Genomic DNA, 22,017 nt, shown 5'->3' on the forward strand with positions numbered 1-22,017 from the left:
ACGCGGAAGTAAATAGAGAAAGAAAGAAAGAAAAAGAGCGCGAGATGAGTATGAGTGTATGGGCGTGTAATCGGCTTACACAAAGAAAAAAGGGGTGGAAGAAACGAAAATGAAACGATTGCGACCGATAATGCTATCCGAATAACAATTGTTAATTGTACAATATTAAGTGTTAAGTTCTTACAAGCGGTCCAACAGTCTGCGCGATAGAGAGGGAGAGATTATAAAAAAAAAAAAAAATTATCATAGGGATCCAGGGAAGTAAGGTAGAGAGATCACAAACACCAGGGATCTAAAAACTTGTATACTCAGGTATACAGGCACTACTCAACTGTAGACAGAGATAGATTGTCCAAAAAGGTACCAGTATGTTAAGTAAAGTGAGGAGTAATTAGTATTGTATTGATAAAATATCGATGCAAAGTTGGTGCGATGATTTGTTTATGCAATGGCGAAATCGCTGTTTGCTCGAGCTGTCGTGTCTGCGACAGTAATCCGCGCAGATTGTTGGATCGTGTACGAGCCGAGTTTTGCGTCAACGCTGGCAAATAGCGACGGCGATATAGCAGCAGCAGCAACAGCAGCAGCAGCGATAACTGATTCATTGCTGGAGGCCCGTTTTCACGCTATGTATACATCGACCGGCAATGTGTGTCGTGGGAATTATCTCTTAGAACTTCTTAACGTCACGATGGTGAGACATGTGGTGGAAACACGGCGCGGGATAAAAATGGGCCTGAATAGTTCACGTCGTGGTTGCACGAGCTGTACTCGTCGGGTCGGTTGGGAAAAAAAAGTCTTTTTACATGCTGAATGGAAAATGCCATGTCACAGGTATGATTCGAAACCTTGAAAAAACGCTTGGCTTGACTTTTATGCATAAAAAAAAATAATCATTAAAACATATAGTTAATTTCGAGAATAAAAGAATTTTGTGATATTACAGAGATTACACTTTTTCGAGAAATTTACGCGGGAAGTAAAGCTGAATCAATCAGGAACGAGAGACAAGATGAAAATTTTTTCTCAACGACCCGAGACCCGCAGCCGTAGTGTACAAGTAGTAACGTAGTTAGTAATATATCAGCAGTATCAGTGGTGTCAGTGATGGCAATAGTGTTGTAATCAGTATAGTAATCGTAGTACATCCGGCGATAATGGTATATACAACTTGCGATTGTGCAGTGGCAGTTGGCTGTCGATCGAGTTGCTAATCGAGTTTGCTAATCGGCCACGAAATGATCTTCATTGTTGATGTCCTATCGTGAGAGGTAAGGTCGGTCGTCGCGGAATCGTCTCCGTGTTAACCCCTCTTAGGAAACGTAAGGACGATTAGGTAAAGCTAAAGCGGAACCAACCGTCGGCTCGCCATCGAGTTAAAAGCGCGGCATTAAATTGTTAGACGCGAGATAATTTCAGGCGCAAATCGCGAGCGTAGAACTGATATTTCGAAGACCAAAATCCAAATTCTTGCACTCTATTCTTGGATTCTATTCTTGCATTTACAACGAGCGCCTCCGCGTCTTGCGAGGAGTCCGACTCCTCGGAGTATCTTCCGAAGATTTGACCGGATGTTTCACGACGCGAAATATGAAGGAACAAATTCATACGTTTCGCGTGCCGTCTGCGAATTATTCTGTACAAACGAGTTGCAACACTCCGAATATCCGCATGCACATCGATCGTAATTAACGAGGTGATTGTTTAGGGATGGCGGGCCTATATTCGGGAATACCTCGGGCCCCGGTAGGACAGAACGTGTTAATAGAATAATTTCCGTCTGATTAGCATTTATAACCCGCGAGCGTGTTGAGCGTTGACTCTCGAGATCACTGCGTTAACCCTTTCGGTCGCTTTATAGAGAAATAGTTTTGCTCGCTAAGAAAATCTGATATCGAGTATATAATATAGAAAAAAGCATATTTTTAAGATTGTTAAGAGCTTTCATGTACACGACCGGAAGAGTCAATGTTTAATCGTTATACCGTTATGTATGTGTCTGATTATTATCATGGGCATAATTACGTAAGGATATTTAAAAGAGGTTTCTAGAATTATCTCCCACGAGTAGCAAGCATAAATAACGTTTAGGATGAAATCTACGGGATGTCCGAATACTGTTGATTGTCATCGAATAGATTTCATATCAAAGAAACGGGAAAAATGCGAGAAGATGTAAAAAACAATTTTGAATAGAACATCCATAATTTTATACATCAACAGTCTTATATAAATCAAATAAGATTTATCTTGAAAGAAATATTATATATTTTCTAAAAGAAGCAACACCTTCTTGTATATACAGCAAATCCAAAAGAGAAATCTTATATGTAATAAAAAAGAAAAAAAACACTAGACTGGGAATAAAAAAACCAGATTAATTCCATTACATGTAATTGAAATGTTATTGCATAAGTTATTGCACTAGTGTAAAAAATGCAAAAATCAGGTCATTGCGTTCCTTCTCGAAATTTTCCTACTTCGAGAGTCCATGATGTTATACCGTTTGTGTATGCGTGTGTTATATGCATGTGAGGACTCGCGGGTAACGCTAGGTGACAGACGGCGTGTTAAGACGTGCGTGATTATACGACAACGAGCGGTTCTCTCGTTTCTTCACCTCCTACTCTTGTTTTCGGCCGTTTACTTAATTGCTAACAAGCGGAATTCACTCACCTCCCTGGTCGTCGAGTGCGACCAGAGTGCGGATGCCGGCCTCCTTGCTCTACGACAGACAGAGGCAGCACAACACAGACAACCACCACCAGTGTTAGAGAGCGAGAGATAGAGATAGAGAAAGATAGAAAGAGATAGAGAGAGATAGAAAGAAAGAAAGAAAGAGAGAAAGAGAGTTGTACATCTTTCTTTACTCTTTCTTCGCATCTTTCTTTTAAGTAAGTATATAGTATATAGTAATATTAGTAGTATATTAGTAGTATAGTAGTTAGGTATATATATTTATATATAGACAGAGGTATATGTGACGGACAAGTCGGTGGTGGGTACTGGGCAAGCAAGACAAGAGGTGGATATTGTGGCCGGATATGTTGAGGTGGTGGCGCGCGTAGAGAGTGGGACAGAGTGAGAAGTATTTTGGGTCCTCTCTCGTTTTTTTTCTTTTCGTTTTCTTTTTCAAAGACCTCTTTCCTAAATCTTTTATTTTTTTTTTGTTTTTCGATTTTTCCTTTTTCTCGTTATCACAAACGACGTCGCGGCGCGCCCTCGGGCTCGCCTTGGCGTACTCTGTCGATTATAAATATATATATATATATATATATATATATATATATATATATATTTGTACGCGATACCTGCCCGCGACGCAGAGATTAGGTGGGCAGAGACGGGCGGGCGAGAGCGATTGGAAGAGAAAAAGTATGAGCCCGACCCTGAGGTGGTACCGTCGAACGCGGTGTGGACGGTACGAACGTGTCGGCATGTTGTTGCTTGTTGTTGATTTGTTGATGTTGTTGTTGTTGTTGTTCTTGATGTTGTATCGGTCAATGGCGATGTTGTTATTGTTGATGTTGCTCATGTTGTTCATGTTGTAGTTATTGTTGTAGATGTTGTTCCTGTTGCTTGTAATTGTCATCGCCGTTGTTGTGCGTTAATTAATTTTTGTTTTCACACGGCGGATATCTTCCTTCTGACAAAGCGCGTATCTTTTGTTGTTTCTTTTTTTTTTTGTTTAACTTTTTACTGAGGGGGGGCTTTGCCTTTTTTTTTTGTAATACTCTACGAGTTTCGTACTGGACAGTCTCGATTCCTCGATCGTCCCTGCGCCCTTCTCTTGTTTTGGAGAGCGGAAGAAAGATCGAGCGCGATCGAGGAGATCCATCACTGCAATGTTCTTTTTTTCTGGGCGGTAGGAGGGAATTCCCTCCCTTGGACACCCAGAAACGAAAAGAGCGATACATAGTAAAGTGTAGGTAGAGGTACATCGCAAGGGTATAGAGTAGAGTACACTTCCATTGAGTGAGATCCAATGCGCAAGGCAAGTTACAAGCCCCGCGTGGTCTCTTTGAGTCACGAATATACACATTGTCGCAAAATTTAATTTAAATTTAATTTAAATTTAAATCGGAAATAATAAAGGAAAGAAAAAAGAATTTTTATATTTGTTTATATTATAATAAATATTTATATTATGGTTCACTTTAAAATAAAAGATATAAAAATCATAATATCGTAATATTTTAACAAAAAAATTTGAAAACTGGATAAAAAACAAAATAAAATTTAGAAGGGTAAGAAACAGCATTTTAGAAGTTTAATAATATAAATATGAACATTATAAAAATTCAAAACGCCAATATGGACATTTTAATCTCGAGTAGTAATTGAATATCAATGAAAATATCATCAGTTTGCATTCTAATTATATTAAAAATTATATTAAAAATTCAAACTATTTCCGTGGAAACAGATAATATAATTAATTTATATCAAGACTAATCATAGTATAATTGTAATAATACATGTAAAAATTTAATACACCGAGATGAGTTTCGAGAAATTCCAACGAAGTATTTCGGGACTCAAAGGATTGCGAGTACCTGGATAAAGTGCAGAGTAAAACACACACGCACACGTAATTGGAGTGGAAAAGGGCGGGATGGTGAATAAAGGGGTAGCCAATGAGTGAATGAGCGAATGAGCGAGTGAATGAAACGATCGATGAATCGAGGAGGAGAAAAGGGGATAAGCGACTATATATTTTTATAGAATATTTAAGAATTTCTTTTTACAACACTTCGTTTAATTACAGCTCATATTTGAGCGTTGCATTAAATGCTGAACACGGATATCCGATTTTAATATAATTCATTAATGATATTGGCCGAAATTGAGTAAAATGTCAAACAAATAGAACTCGGACAAGTATTTAGAGTCAAATGGTGTTTAAATAGAGGCGATATCACGAAAATCGTGTAAGAAATTGAGTCTTTTTTTAATGATTCCTCAATCGCGGATATTTGTTCATGTTTTGCTCCTTTCCTCATTCGACTTGAGGTATAAGCGTGCATATCAGTCTTGAAAAGAAATATCAGCGTGTAATTGTGAAAGTGCATAAGAATAAGGGAGACATGAAAAGTGAGAAGTCGGTGATATCAAATTGACGAGCATATAAAGTATAAAAACTGTGATCAATAAGATCTTTGTAATTTTAAAAGAGAAAAAATTTAGAGAAATAATTTAAATAAATACAAAATATCTCTTATTCACTAAACGCATTTAATTCTTCGCACTCAATGTGTCATATAAATCATATTTATAGACATAAAAAGTATTATTTTAAAAAATATGGATAAGTGTCAGTCCACAATATATTAAAGATCAAATTATTTTTATATTAATTAAGAATACGAGAATAACAATAAAGCGCTACAACACATTCAAGTACAAAAAATTAAATACATTTCTTAAGTATCTTTCATGTATAACTATCAGAATGTCCCAAAAAAATATGTACTAACTGTAATATTTTATTTTTCCTAATCGATTGATTTTTCTTTAACAAAAATTTAATACATTATATTGATATATTAGAATGAAGACATATAATATACACACGCAAAATTAAAATAAAATTTTATTTAATGTATCTCTTTCCCCAGTTAACAAATTTTTTACATGCAAAATTAGACAAATTTTCGGAGTCATACATTTATAAAAAATTAAAATTGTCCTAAAAACCCAAGTCTTATTTCAAGTATTTATAGATCAATTTGTGATAAAAATAAACTGTTAACTCTATATAATTTAATTTTTCAAGATTGTTACAATTAATATTATTGATGAGAATAAATTTATTTAAAAAAAGACTCGCACTTGCATTACTAATTTTGTAAAAATTTTTCTTGGGACAATCTATCATATTAATGGAAAATGTATTTGTTTTGTATGACAACGTGGACTAATGTATGTGCACTGAGTATTGATTATACAGAGCTGTGATGACCGCTTTTAAAAAGAGCGGCACTGAAGAGGGAAAGTGGATAGTGGCTTGCAGAGAGGAAAAAGGCGCACACACAGACAGCCAAAGAGCCAAGGCGGACAGGCAACAAGATTTCGTCGATCGAAAGACAAACCAACGATAACATTAATAAAACATATTCGAATTTGCATATTATTTATATTATCTTTAAACGAATAATTGTCATTTTGTTTTAAAGGCTTAAAACTTCTCTAAACTTATTCGACATACATTGAACTTGCAACAGTTTACAATCAGCGAATAAAAATTGCTAAAAATAATAAATTTTTATTATTTCAACAATTCAGCATTATATAATTGCTAATAAAATAATAATCTTTCTGTAAATATATATTATTCTTCTCATCTCACGTCCACCTTCTTTCAATATTTCTATGATCGTTTCCGAGGAAAATGACAATGTTAATTCCTTAATTCGTCTTATAATTGTTTTACATTTTAACTGACGTGACATTTAAATGGAATAATGCAACAACGATGTAATTTTCTCTCAAATATGTTTTCACTAAATTTTGCTTGTGCAATGAAATTAATGCTTACCGCGTTGAATTTGGAGCACAATCGCCGATTGTTCTTGCGAGCCTCGAAATCTCACTTAAAGCGGACAGGCAATAGAGCAGGCAAGTGTAGAGATCGCGGATCAGGCAAGCGGAGATCACATACAGGCACACATCGCGCACACATATACAAAACACGTACGTTAACATACAGCAATGGACAATATCAAGAGAGAGAGAGGAGAGAGAGAGAGAGAGAGAGAGAGAGAGAGAGAGAGAGAGAAAACAGCAACAGCTTTGGTATACACATATACAGACGCAGCTTTTCTCCATCTTCCCTCTTATCTTCATTCAGTTTTCTTTTCCCTTTTCATTTTTTTTCTCTTTTCGCTTTTCTCTTTTCAAGTCGCATTTGCCGTTTTTCTCTTTCCGAGCGTCTCGTTTCACCCCATCGTTTCGATGGGAGACTCTCCTGGGTGGTCGGCCCCACTCTCAGCAAAAGGGCCGAACCCCTTCTCTCTCGGTTCGATGATCGGATCTTGAAGAGCACTCTCGCGCGAGATCGATTTGCGCTTTAACCCTTTGCACTCTACCCGCGTCGAGATACAAAGTAATCAGTGTTATAAAAATATTCTTTCAAACATACAAGAATAGAGATTATAATTCATAAATTCAATACTCTTCTCTAAATGCTAGATATCTATTCCAATTTTAATTTTAATTACAAATTCTTTTATAAAATTATTTGACTAAGATTAATATTAAATTACTAAAAAATCATAAAGATTTTCTGGAAAAAAAAAAAAAAAAAAAAATGTTAAAAATTATAATACTTTTTATTTATCGTTAATCTTCGCTTTTAAGTAAATATTAAATGTAATATGACCTTTTCGAAAATAAATAGGATTAACGACAGTATAATGTGGAACAGAAAATGACACCGTTTCTAAAAGAGCACGTGTCACCCTTCGCCCTTTAATTGCCGTTAAAGCGCAAAGGATTAAAGAACAAAAAAATCGAATCGCAGTTTCATTCGCGATAGAGAATTTCTTTTGCTTTGTTTGGTTTCCTTTTCACGCGAGCACTCGACATTCTTCCCTCCGCTCGCTGCGCTATCGCGAACTTCGACGCTACCGTCGAGTAATTCGCGTTGCTGCGCTGTACAAACACAATCGTTCACAGTATAATACAACGCGCGTATGTACAATCGCCGTGATTAATTGTGCACGTCAAGTGCACGATCCCACGTGACGTGAGTGGGCCATTACTTTGCGTCTTCGAGTCCTCGTTACAATCCTCGTTCCGAAGGAAGACAAAGAGAGGCACCGATCGTTGAGTCGACGTTATTATTTATCTACGTGCCGATTAAAAAGACACACATATACAGGGAAAAGGAGGGGTCTGCCCTTCGCAGGTTCGTATGAAAAAAAGAAAACTCGAGACGTACGCTTGTCCGCGTCGACGGTGCGCAAGCATAATTATCGAAAGCTATTTTCATAATCATAATAATTATTAATCTCGTCGTGGCACTACGTACTCGTTAGCATCTAATATTGTTCATTGTCGTCATTAATTAAGCATTATTATATCGTGTTTGATTGGCCTTCCTACATATTCGTCCTATAGCCTACCTATAGTCTACCTAGCCTATAGTGTTGTATCTAAAATCATATTAGTGTTAATTGGCAATTACCATGTTTTAACATTCCAGGATCGATATAAATATTAGAAAATGACTAGTCTCTATCTTCGAATAATGACAAGTTAATTAGATTTACTCGGAAAATTGTTGCACAATAAAATGCACTTGCCACTTAATATGTGGAAGTATTTTCTAATACATTATCGCTAAAAGAAAAAGTTAAAATCGAAATCAATAAGAGAGATGTGTTAAATGCAACCGGACAATTCACATTATATAAATAATTATAATTTCAATAATTTTTTAAATAAATAATATTGAAAAAAATAATAGTGAAAAAGTAAACTTTTGTATTTTTTCCTTTCTTCTTTTTCATTTGCAGTAATTCTCTCTTCAGTTTTCTATATTAAAACGTTTTGCTTTCTTCGACAAAATAACTTTATGTCGACAAAAATTTTGATTGCAAGAGAATCAATCGCTTGAAATATATACATTCCTAGCAAGCGAAAGTCATAAAAGGACGATGAAAAAGAGAAAAAGAGAAAAAAATCCGCTCGCACACCGTCGCGCAGGGAATTCGCGTTGAAGAGGATTGCAAAAAGAGGTGCGAGTGTATCGCAAATTAATCTTCGTTTAATGACAAAAAACTTCGCGATCAAACTTCACGAGAGAAAGACCCAGCGATCGGTTGCCATCGCTGCCAATCGTTCGGCGTCATTCTCTCACAAATCGCGTTCAACTTTCGAGAATTCTCGTCGCGTCGCCGTGAAGAAATACGCAGCTTCAGCGGCTTATGAGAACCGTTTACGAAAACCCCTCGACACCCCCTCCCCTTCCCACACGGAAGCTCGCTTCCTGGTCGATCGGGAGCACGATCGACTTGCCTGCGCGGTCGTTATCACGCACCATGACGTGATATGATGACGCATTGCGCATTGTGAGTGTGTGTACGTACGCTTCTCGATCGGCCGATGATGATTCGAGGACGTCTTCGGTGCTCGGAAGAATGCGACACGTGCTTATTAGTGCAGCCACAGGTAGATAAGTAGCAGCGAGAGAGACTGAAACGGAACGACGCAAGGACCTCGTCGGATCTTATCCGTTCTCGAAGGAAATTCGAGGAATATCGATCCGCTTTCGTCCACGTGATGTTGTTATGTTTCTCGCAAAAGTTGCAAATGAACGAGTGAAATTATAGCGAGTTCGCTTTCGCGCGATTTACGTAACGTTAGACAATTGTAAAAGAATATGAGAGTTAGTTAAAGAGATGTGTCAACTTTTATTTATTTATGCCAAGGCATCATGACACAACAATGTTCAAATGTCAAATTCAAACAATATATATATTTTTTTTAGAAAAAAAAAATTGCTAAACTTATATTAGTAATAAGCGTATAAAGTACAAAATTATTGAATTCAAGATCGTTAAAAATTATGTGAACATATATATGAAAAATAATCTTCAAACTCTTTCTCTTTCAAATTCGAAAATACCAATCGCTCACAATTGTCTATTACTGTCAATAATAATAATAATAAATGCTACGAACGATACTAAGACCAATTGTCGGAAAGGATAATCCGATTTAACCGGATCAAATCACGGAAGCCAGTTGCGTGCGTTCCTTCGACAAGTATAGTAAGTTAAAAAATAGTAAAGGAAGGACAAACATCTCTCTATATAAAACAGATATATAAAACAGATATACAAGAATCGCGTATATTCGTGTATAGAAATGTACACACGCGCACACACATATGTATCGAGAATATAGTATAGTACGAGCATAGACAGCGAATAATTATGCATAGAAAGAGAACATGGAGAGCTGCAGAATGCAGACAGATCTTTTTTTCTTTTTCACGACTGTGGCATACGCGCGAACGCACGCAATATCGTCAAATACACGCGAGTAAACACGAATAGAACGTTAGATCAATACGCGGAACGGAGGGTACTTATACGTCGTCACTTCCGTAACAGCAATGCGAAACTTCAGAAGCAAAATCTAACTCACTTGCCGAGTAAATGTTCCACCCGCTTGAGAAATTTCGATAAATGCAATTACGCAGAAATAGAAGTTAAATCGACATTTTAATAAAAAATTATTCATTATCTTGTGTATACGAGTAATATATTATATTATAAAATAAAGCGAAACCAATCAAGTCGGAGTGCTTTTCTTTAGTCAAGCAATCCTAAATTCTTTCGAAATTTTCTTTTTCGTTATACTTGATACAATGCAATGCTTTAAAGTTATTGGATATTTGTTCATTGACCAATTAAGCATGAATCTCGCTTAGAAAAATTCCAATGGCCAGTTTTTAATTTTAATTTTAAATAATAGAACATATTAAGATTTTCGAGTTAAACTTTTATACTAAAATAAAATTAAATCTATTTAAATTTAGACCGACATTTTTATTTCGCTTTCTCATTTTGGTTCGAAGCAAAGAAAGGAAATTTTTAATGAAGAATTCATGGCTGAAGGGAAGTGCGACAGTTTTGGAATACCTTGGATAATAATTAAAAAATGAAGAAACGTAAATAAAGGACAGTTCAGTTCTCATATTTTCATACCTTATATCTTTTGGATACGTTTGACAAAATTTATTATTAACTTTAGAATATATATTTATCTAAATTATCAAGATAAATAATAAATAAGTTTTTTTTTTAGATGATAATGAATATTATCTTTTGCATTTTTATACTAAAATTATAGATATAATAAAAGAGACATTTCATACAAATTTTAATTTAGCAAATTTCATTCAATACACCACCATGGACTTACACACATTTGCTATATTTTTAAAGTCTCAATCTGAACCATCCTTGTAATTACAACCCGAAACTGAAGTTTACTCGAGCAGGGATACAAATTATCCCTCTTTTTGCGTACGTTCGCGAGGCGCCTCGCCGTCTCTCGGAGCGCGTCGATGCGTCGTCTTACAAATTTCTCCTCGCGCGAGCAGAGAGCTTGTCCCGTTCTTTCCCCGATTGGTTTTCCTTTCTTTTCTTATTTTCTTTCTTTTGATTTCTTCCTTCGCGATTCTAAGATCGCAGGCACAGGGTGTTTCGTTGCCCCCCATCCCATCCCTCGAGGAACGAGTCCTCTCTCCATTCGTTTGTCGCGGTGCGCACGAAACGGTCCTCTTTACCCGTTTCTTTACTCGCTTCTTTACACGCTCGGACCGCAACACGTTGCCGGAATCGTCGCCTCCATGTAGCGCCAGAGCTGGATAAAATACTACTTCGAAAACGTCGCACGTTTCTGCCCCCGTCCTCGACGTCACCTGCAATACGTCTTCCCCACATCCCTGTATGGCCCCCTCGAAGCTTTCCTCTCCTCCTCCTGTGACCGGGTGAACCCCGCAGAAGATTGTCTCCAGCCAGCTTAAAGCTCGTGCAAAGCGGAATTCACGCGTTCGCAAACGACAACGCTTAACCAGTCAAGTGGCACTCGTCAGTACGTCAATTATTATATGATAAAATTGCGACAAAAATAAAAACAAGACGAGAGCAAACTCTATTTTTTGGAGTCTCATAAATAAGAAGTCTCGTTCGGATAAATAAGAAGTCTTAAGGAGCAAAAGTTTAGTTCGTTATCAAAAGAATTCATGTCAATCTTTCCGGTTCAAGCTCGATCGGTCGAGATACGAATCAACTGGCTTCGTACTTGGTATTATTTCTACTTCACAGTCTACTAACTAGTCCTCGACAGCGCGAATCGCGCGGACCGAAACGAGTCGATCGTGATCGAGATAGCTCGCCACTTGACCGGTTAACGATCGAAATAGTACTTTGCCCACCTCTCTCTGGCGCGACTCCTTTTTCTCTTTGCTGTCATTTTCTTTTTTTTATTTTTCTCTCTCTTTTTTTTTTTAAGCTTCGAGATGGAACTCCAAACGACCAATGGCGCCCGTCTTGCCGCAGTAGCGCGCAACGATTCGTCGATGAAAATCGTTCCTAGTTTACGAGACAGAGACAGGAAAAGTCTGGGAGTTCGAAGGTTCAGGAGATTTCACGGAGGACTAAACGAGGGGGGTTCACGGGAGGGTCGCTACATGGGATTTGGCTCAAGGAGTGATGGGGAGGGAAGGGACCGGTGCACCGACGCGGGATCTCGAGGACGATCGAGAGAGGATCAAGGGGTCGATGCGCAAGTAAGGAGGGAACAAATATCGAAAGGGATAGACTCACCTCCTCGCATAGCGCCAGCATACGCCTCGTGCTCTCCAGAGACTGAAACAAAGCCGATCACGCCGGTTACCACGTGTCATGCGAGAGATCGCGAGCTGATTAAAGAATTTTTTCGAAGAAAATGTAACCTGGCTATTTCATTTCCGTTAGATTATTTTCTAAGGAAAACGAATCTATAATTTCTCCTACATTCCAAAGTTTGTAATTTTATAGTTACAGTTCATTTGAGAAAACTCCGATTTCATCATGCTTAAAATATCATATAAAAAAATCCAAATAAAAAATAATCAAAGTCTAAGGGTTTTTCAAATTAGCAAGGACGTTAATAAAATATATAAGATAACAACATCGTGAGTAAATTATCTTATATCTCTAATTGTTAGTTATTACATATAAATATTAAATAAACGTCTCAAATAAATTGCGAATAACTTGCTGAAGGCTATTCGAAAAGCTTTTCGACGATGCAAGAGAGAACTTTATGCCGATTGTTATCTCTCCAAAATCATGATCCGAAATCTCGACGAAATTACGCATCGCTTTCAACCCCCGCATCATAAATCTTCGTGACTGTTATATCGCGCGACATCCATATGTATATATTTATATACAAACATATAATATATATATATATCGATATATCTCGAACTCACTTCATCTGTGGTCTGGCCGGCCTTGAGCTGTAACTCCTGCAGTTCGGTGCGGGGCGGGCCACCCTCGGCCGCACCCGCCGCTGACGTAGGTGCAGGCATCGCCGGCTGGTGGTCAGGTGCCTGATGAGGCTAGATGCCGGGCGACAGTCTTCTTCTTCCTCTCGAACCTGTCTCCCCGTCTACCGGCTACGATGCGACGGTGCCGCTTCCTGGTTGCCGCCGGAACTGAATCGGCGGGTTTAGCGCGGCCTGCAACAGCAATCAGCGAAGACGCGAGATCAGACTTATCGGTCCCGCGGGATGACGGAAGGGCGAGAGAGACGCGGTTGCCTCTGGAGAGGAAGTGTGAATCCCTACGTGGATACGCGGTGCTCGGTACCGCGACGTGATGTTCACCAAGACCTAGCGAAAACGGAACGAAACGCCGTCCTCGTGGAATCGCGTCCGCCCAAAGACCACCCTCTCTCCTCAGGAGCGACGAGGAGCAGGGTGGGAGTGAACGACGTCGCGTTGGAGCACCATCTACGAGGAGCTACCCCGCTCGGCGACTGTAATAGCGAAACCGGTGCGCGAACAGTAACGAACGACCGTACGCGAAACGTTGTGTTTCTCAACTGAGACCACGAAGGAGATCCTTCGCCTGGAGCTGGCCGGAAGGTAGCACTCAGAGGGTAGCACTCGATGACGACGACGCCGGGGAGATTTTGCGGAATTCCGCGGGCGGATTCGCAGCCGCGCCGCGGTGTGCCGGTCGTCGCGGCAAATGTATGTGTAAATATATATGTCTGCGTGGTCAACGCGTATGCGCGACTGCACACTCACACATGACGACGTGGAAAATCAATACCCCCGACCAACCGACCGACCGACCGACCCACCGACGATGGCATCGGGACGCGCAGACGCGACGCGACGACTATCGTCGTCGTCGTCGTCGTCGTCGTCGTCGATGTTCGTTCGTTCTCGTTCACCCTCTTCGACTGGCTTCCTCAACACCGACGTGACCGGCACGAGCAGGATAAACGATCAGCTGGTCGGTCGGACTGGGGGCAGGTCAAGAAACAGAGACTCGTTTCCCGCCGCAAATCATCGTTAAAGCAATATAAAAGAACATTTGTAATGAATTCTTTTAAGTAGAGAATTCGAGCGTGGAATGAGAAATGATGTTCCTTTAGAGGAAAAGAAGAATGTTTGATGTTGAAATCTCAAATATTAGGATGTTTTTAAAATATATGTATATCCCTTTCTCTTTTTTGTTCGTTTTGATCTTGATGTCCAAGAAATCAATTCAATCAATCAATTTTAGTTCTTGATCGTGTAATTTTTTTAATAAAGATTTGCAAAAATTCAAGTAGCAAAAAAATTGAATACTTATAAATTGAACGCTTGAAAAAGATAGCTTTAATCTTTTTCTAAAAATTATATCTAAAAAAAAAAAAAAAAAAATCAGTCGAAAAATGAAAATAAAAAATATAAGGTATTTTAAAGTTCTCTTTTATACATTCAAGGATTAAAATATTTGATCCTACGATATGTAAAAATGGAAGTATTTGACATTGAAGTATTAAAATGAACAGTTAAGTCGAATACGGACACGCAGGGTAGGACTGACCAATAACTATCCCAGTGAGAAGTGTAAGCTTGTAGCGACCGGTCTCGCAGACCGCAGAGAATTCCCGGGCTCCCGGATCTGTGACGCTGAAAACCGCAGGATTCAAAGTATCGTCCGACATGAACACGAACAGACTATCTTGGGGAAACGCTTTCGAAATATTCGCGATCAGCCGCCAATTTGTGGTCCCCCTGATCTGTCTAGGATAATCACAACGTTTGACACAACGATTTCGCGAATGTGGGCGAAACGCATTATTCACGAAGTAAATGCACGGTTAAAGGGATTGCGAAAGACAAAAATAATGGCGATCCGAAATATACCAGTGGCAATGTACGGACGGCGGCGTGATCGAGTGGCCAGCTCTGTCCTTGCCCTCGAGGAAATTGGCAGGCTTCCAGAGTGAAAGGTACCTTGCCATTGTGCTGATCTTATGCGTCGCTTATGGCGTCAAGATCGTGGACAACGTGATTAGGCTATCCGAACGAGTTCAGCATTCCGACCGAGACCTAACCGGCTAAGCAAACGCATGCGATTGCAACAGGAAATTGACTCTTGCGGAAAAGGAATTTATACATAAATAAATTTATATAAATATATTCAAAACAACGAACTTAATTTGTTTTAACGTAATAAAACAATTTATTTATCTCATTTTTTAAAATGTTATTTTTAAAAATATAAAAAGAAGAAAAGAGAAAAATACAAAGAGAAATCTTTATAAAGAAAAAAAAAAATCCTCTTCTTAAAAATTGATATTTTTAAAAGTTTTCCATGAATTTTTAGAAAATGTGTATACATACTTATATTTATCCGTATAATCTTTCACCGCTGTAAAAATCTTTTTCACTACGCGTCTTTATTTCTCTTTACAGAGAAATTATTTATAGCCAGCAAATATTCGCGTTAGAGGAAAATAAAAAGAAACGACCGAAACCTTGATTTCATCTCGCGATACACATTTCTCTCAGATATACATTTCGCGAATTATGATAACAGACAAGGAGCACAATCTTAACAAACGAGGTCAACAGTCTCCGGGGATTTTCCGTAATTCGCGGAGAAAGAAAAAAAGGAAGGATTATTTACCGTCTCGTATAACCCTACGACGAGAGGGGTGATGTTCTAAGGGTTATGCGAACGTAATTGGCGCCTGATTATGGCGTCACGATATGACGACGTCAGCGTGTATCCGCCCACGATCTGGGTGATAGGAACACGCAAGTGGGTGGTAGAGGATACGCTAAATGACACGTGTGCGGTCGATCGTACCGCAGCGTGTTACGATGCGGCGATCCGGATGTACTTGCACCAGTTCGTTGCAATCCGTTAATACTCGGGGGGGGGGGGGGGAGAGGCTTTGAACGCACAAGAGGCTCAAAACGGAAGAAATAAAAAAACTCCGATTGCTCTGCACATTCTTAGCAGAATATTCGATTCTTGAAAATCATTTGTTAAAGAATATCAAATATTCTTGAAAAATAAAAGATAAAGATTAGAGAGACTTTAATGTACGGGTATGCACATTAATTGGTGAGATTGAGACGCTTTCGACACTTTCGGTTATTACGTCACGAGATGAATTTTTTTTCTTACACACAACAGTTATGCCGCGTAGCTTTACAAATGTTATAAAGTATATTATAAAGTTTACTTTATTGGCTGGAATTTTTATGAAAATTGATGTTAACTTAACGAAGTTAAGTAATAAAATCATGCAAGATTATGTGAGATATATGTCACTGTAAAAGAGAAATATATAAATTTTGTTCATGAAAGAAAATTTTCACGTCGCGACGATAATCGCTTCATAATCGCGATGTGCATTCGTCATGCAGATTGAACGATGACGAGCGAGAAAAACCGGAACTTTATTTCCCGCATTGAGGAAAATTGAGAAAACGAGTAAAATCGCGTTTCAATTCTTTTTTTCTACTTTTTCGAAATCCGCCGGCGTGATTGCGAACGTTATCTTTTTAATTTGTCCGTTGGCAAGTGATGAAAGTTCATGCTGCGTGCATCAATGAATATCGATCCTGCTTTCCTCATTGCGCAATATTACTAAAGACGAAATTGTGATCTAATCGGGATCTGCATTTTGTCACGCATTGCTGATGCAATCGGAACATAAAAACATTATACGTTATTCCGCGCGCTATTTTAACTCAAGCAACGCCTTTCGATATCTCGAAATTTTAACAATTTTAAAGTTTGCGAAATAAAATTAGATAACTATGTCTCTAATTATAGTTTGATTTTTTTCTGCAAAACATAATTCATGCAATTTTGAATGTATGTTGCAATTTTTAATGTACATACATTGACCTTTAATAATTGACCTTAAATTAGAAGTTGCTAATAAAGTAGTTGCTTATATATCATATCATATGAGCAAATTAATGCGATCACATTTTAACATTTTATTGATAATGTTTAATAAAAATATAAAACTGAAATCAATTAATAATATCGCGTTTATAGCGCATGATATTGTCGAAAGTGTCAAGAGTAACGAAGAATGTAACGAATTGTAGGGAAAATTCGAATATTTTATTTTCGAATATTTTCGAGTATTTCATTTTCGAGTAAATTATCGTAGTAATTATATATTGCGGCAAATTCCCGTTCGCAATTTATGCTTCCCAGCCTCCGCAGCTCTTTACAACAAAGGCTGATGGCTTGTGTGTATGTGTGCGATGATATAATATATCGAAAGTATTGCACAACTTTAGATACTGGGATAGATATACGGGAGCATCGCTATAAATACGGGGGGATAGATGGAAAAATCAATATTTTTATACCTATTCACGTGTGCACGTGAGTCACACTCACAACATCCGTAAGAAAGAACATGACACGAAATATATATAAAAAAAAAAAGATAACCGCGAACAGTCACGGAATGCAATAACATTCGATACAAATCTATCGAGCACGTCTTCTAAGCAACACGTTACTCAGTTTTTTCACTTTTGTTCCGCGGCTTTAAAAAAAAATATGCCTTGTATTATCAAGAAAAGTAAAGAAACGACAGTATACGCGGTAAAAGAAAATTTTTCACGGAAAGAACATTTGCCGGCAAGTCTAAAAATTTGTCCAGAAAATAATTTTGTTGGCCTTCAAAATTACTACATATGTAAGATGTCCAAATTAGTTGCTAGAAGAAACTTTTGCAGTATTATTATTATATTCAAGCATTCTATATACTAATTTTGATTCAACAAAATTATTCTTAGATCTGATTAAATTTTTAGATTTGCCAGCAAAACTATTTTCTCTGTGTTGTAAAAGAAAGAACTATATCTGAAAAATGAGAAAATTATTTTAATTCAGAAATGCTAATTTTTATACGAGCTTTTCAGTCAAATGGCACAAACACGATTCGTTAAGAGTATCATACAGCAATCGACTAATTAAACTGCTTCCTGTGCACGTAAAGAAATACGTAAAGAATTACGAATTGTCATTATATGCATCACACGTCTATTCCATCTTACTCCAGACATTTCAACTTATCACCGTTCGCTCTTTTCAACTTAATAAATTCGGAAGCGGACTAACATAAGCCGCACGTAATTAATAAAAGAACGAGAGAAGAAGGTAAGCCAAAACAACGGCGAAATCGATTGTTAATTTACATGCATCCGACGAAGTACATGAATTATTTTAAATACATGCTCGAAATTTTTAGTTGATTTTGCACGCCGATTTTGAGTTGATTGATCTCTTCAGTTAAAATGCATACTAAAGCTAGAAAACCGGTTGGCAGGACGCGAGACAAATGTCAAACGTGATCGAACTGTGGATTGCATCGTTATACATCGCGATCTCACGATAATACGAGGGGGAGAGGAGGGGGGGCTAAATTCGAGAGCAACGAAACAAAATAAACGGCGACATTCACGAGACGGATTTCTAGACAAAACATCGAACGTACACAGAAAAAAATTAGTCTTGAATCAAGATTATTCTCATATATAAGAATGTTATAATCTTTTTAAAAGATTTTGGATTTGTATTGATGCAAGCACAGATATTGCACTCACATATAAGCAAAATATTATAATCTTCATATAAAAGTTTTTTAATCTTGCATTGAGCAAAACCAATACTTGCAATATAAGAATATTTGTCTTGATTTATTACTAACTACTTTTTTTCTGTGTAATAAATAAACTCATTTTGAGGAAATTACGAATTTCACGAGATTAGAGATCCTTTTAAAAATCATTTCAAACCTGTTTTTCAATTCTAATTCCAGTGTTAATATCTCGCGTTAATTTCTGCCAGAATGGCAAGATGGAATTTTATTTGTAATTTTACGTGCCGTAAAGCTTTAATAAATCGTAACTGCACATATAAAATTAAAACAAACGTAAATTTTAATTTAATTTAATTAAATTGCATATAACATAAATGCGTCGAAATACACGGCACATAGAATTATAAATAGAGTTTTAATCTAAAATCCTACATGAATTATAGATTGCCTAAAGCAGACTTTGCTTAAAAATGCGACTGAAAAAAACTCTTAGTATTAAAAGGTCCCTTAGTATTTGTTTATTTTGATAAAGGTTTTAATCACAAATTCTAAGATGAGAATAAAACCATGATAAAGGCGACAGAGGAGAATTTATTAAATTCTTGATTTGCGTTTGAATACAGTACTTTTAAATAAAAAAAAAGTTGCACATGATTTAATTAGACGCAAGCTTAATTGTCTGTAATAAATTATTGTAAGAGTTAGCTATAAACATATTTATAATAATTACTCGATTAAGCGAGAGATCGAATTTAATTCCGATATGTCGATCGGAAATTTCAATCGGAAAATTGAGTGCGGCGCGCGCGTACAGGATATCCCAATATCTCCGATTTGTTTTGCAATGACAGATTCTTCGATGAATTTCAAATTGATTTTATCCTCGCGGCGCGCGGAAATTTGTTGGGAGAATTAATTAACGACCGTATTAATTGATCCTCGAAGAATGAGAAAGTCGTGATACCTCGGGGCTTGGGGGATTGAGGAAAACGTAAAATAAATCATGAAATCTTATTTTTCGAAAAGGAGACGAGATAGATAGATTCCACTATTACAACAAGAAATAAGAGTCAAGTCTCAATTATGAATCCCGCATGGGAATGCGAACACGATTCTCCTAACTTCTTGCGCCACGTAGAAACTAATTTCAAACTCATTAAAAACTCACTAAGAAATAATACGCGGTGGTCTTCGGTGGATTACGTGTTCGTATTTAAAATCGCGGATGTTCTAATACTCCCAAGAGAGGTGCTATCTCATTTCGCGAAAATAATATGCGGCGACTTCAGCGATATTCCCAGGGGAGTTCCCTTGCTTTTCCGTCGTCGCCGCGGAATCGCGGGAAACAGTCTATCCGCGTCAGTATATCGCCCGTATATACCCCGATAATATGCGGGATCAATCTTCGCTACATCCTGCGTGTACGCGGATCGATCTCTCGCACATCCGCCCCGCCGAAATCCGGCGCCGGCATGGGGGCCGCGAAATTCGTGGCGCATACACACAAAAAGGCGATGCATCACGCTCTATATATAAAACGGACTGACTTACACGCGGGGAGCGCCGTCGAGGAGAGCGCGCGTCAGCGCGCTCCTGGTTACCACTCACTAACCTTGAGATGGATCGATAAACCTCCGACGAGGCTGATATCCACCGACGGCGCGGCTTCCTCGAACTGAGACAGAGAGCTGGGGGCGAACGGTCGGCCTGACTGTCACCAGCAACGATGATCACGATCACGTATGTGCTGCTGGAAATGCCGCAGCAGCAACGCAGCGAGGAGAGATGTTGTCGCGATACTTGCCGAGTGCGCGCACCTACACATACATCTCCCACGTTCGGAGCGCGAATGAGCGCAGTCACCAGTCAAGCGCAGTGGAGCGCGGCGCGGTCGCACGGCAGCGCGGAGTCACGTGGGCCACCATCAGACCGGGTCACGTGATCGCGCGGGCCAACGGGGTCGCAAATGCGCGCGCGTGCGCAGATGGGAGGGAAGCTACCGTTACGCGCGGGAAACGAGGCGTTTCGAACGTGCAATTATGCGACGTCCCATTTTGATTTCGCGTTTTTTACACGCTCGCGTGTAAGCGGTGAAACTGAATACGCGATAGTAAATTAAATTGTAAATATTCCAAAGGGAAATTAAAAAAATAAAATAGATAAAAAGTATAGTTAAACATGATAATTTTGTAATAATGTTATTGTTCATTGAAGCTTTACGCAATCATAAAGATGGAATTATGTGCACGCGCGATTAGTTCAATGCAGAAAATATAAGTTTCGTTTTCGAAGCTGAATTATCTGTTTTTAATTTCTTATTGACAAATTAAAAAAAAAGATTGTGATTTACAACCAATAATAATCGTGCGTTCGCTACAGAAATGTTTCATGACATGATCGTGAAGACGTTTCTAAAAATCTATGATAAAAGCAAAGAATTTTCAAAATAAAATTTACGTTTAATCATTTTAAAATTATGTTTCCTGTATAAATATTTAAATGCGATATATCAGAAGTAACTATCTTCAAGCAAAAAGGTATTAATGATATCTTATTTTTCGAACTATAGAGTTCCTATTTCCCAATGTGAAATGAATCTTTTCAGGAACTATTTGAAAATTATGTATTTACATAATTTACATTTCAGCTATGCTTTACCATCTTGCAGATGTATGAAAGTTTCCTCTGTTCCTCCGATTCGTATCACGCGGATTAGCCTGCAATCGAGGACTGCGCGACAACACGACTGCGCATCACATCAAGCAGAAAATCGATAAAACCTCGACTTCGGCACGCAACGTGCACTGCATCACCGAACGTTGTGACATTTGATGACATAAAAAAAAGCTATATACAACGACGACAAGAATAGTGCGTACTCACCACCGAAAGTGTAATCCGATGCGAGTTTTCTTGAGTCCTCAGGGAATCTGCCGTTTTCTTCCAGATAATTTCTGACAGGAACGGTTGAGAGGAATGACTTTTCTGTCTGACGAAACGCAGCTCGTTGCATTGACAACCGGAAGTTGGCGGCGAACCCCCGCGGAAACCGCCACCGATGTAATTGAACGGTAACCATGGAAACGTCATAACGGAACAATGCGCGGACAAAATGAAATGACTCTAACTTGTGACAATTTCTTTTTCTTTTCCCTTTTTTTTTTAATGACAAATTCGTGTAATTTTATTCATTAATGATCCATACATAAAATATATTCGTATATGTATGTAGTGTTACATAACTTTATTTGTATAGTCAATCTTGATAAAAATTGCAACTTCTTGTTCTATACATGTGTAAAATCATCATAAAAATAATAAATCTAAATATAAGTGCGATCATGATCAAATATACATCGTGTC

The 22,017-nt window shown here is 38.1% G+C and overlaps 1 protein-coding gene across 6 annotated transcripts in view; it reads right to left on the minus strand.

Moving 5' to 3' along the window:
* Window positions 1–20,492, minus strand: part of Snap25 (Synaptosomal-associated protein 25kDa) — a 42,510-nt gene extending 22,018 nt beyond the window's left edge. For 2 of the 6 annotated variants that reach the window (XM_089071146.1, XM_011631642.3), the window contains exons 1-3: window positions 20,267–20,484; window positions 12,998–13,246; window positions 12,345–12,386 (exon numbers count right to left, since the gene is read on the minus strand). In XM_089071146.1, the coding sequence (XP_088927272.1) occupies window positions 12,345–12,386; window positions 12,998–13,096 (141 nt within the window). In that variant the 5' untranslated portion in view covers window positions 13,097–13,246; window positions 20,267–20,484. Of the gene's footprint in view, window positions 1–2,676; window positions 2,726–12,344; window positions 12,387–12,997; window positions 13,247–13,354; window positions 13,904–20,266 lie in introns of those variants that run through there. The other 4 variants (XM_011631639.3, XM_011631640.3, XM_011631641.3 and 1 more) reach the window with 4 other exon arrangements.
* Window positions 20,493–22,017: the final 1,525 nt, after the last annotated feature.

This window comes from Pogonomyrmex barbatus, unplaced genomic scaffold (assembly GCF_055798465.1).
Source record: "Pogonomyrmex barbatus isolate J1 unplaced genomic scaffold, ASM5579846v1 scaffold11, whole genome shotgun sequence".
Lineage (NCBI taxonomy): Eukaryota > Metazoa > Arthropoda > Insecta > Hymenoptera > Formicidae > Pogonomyrmex > Pogonomyrmex barbatus.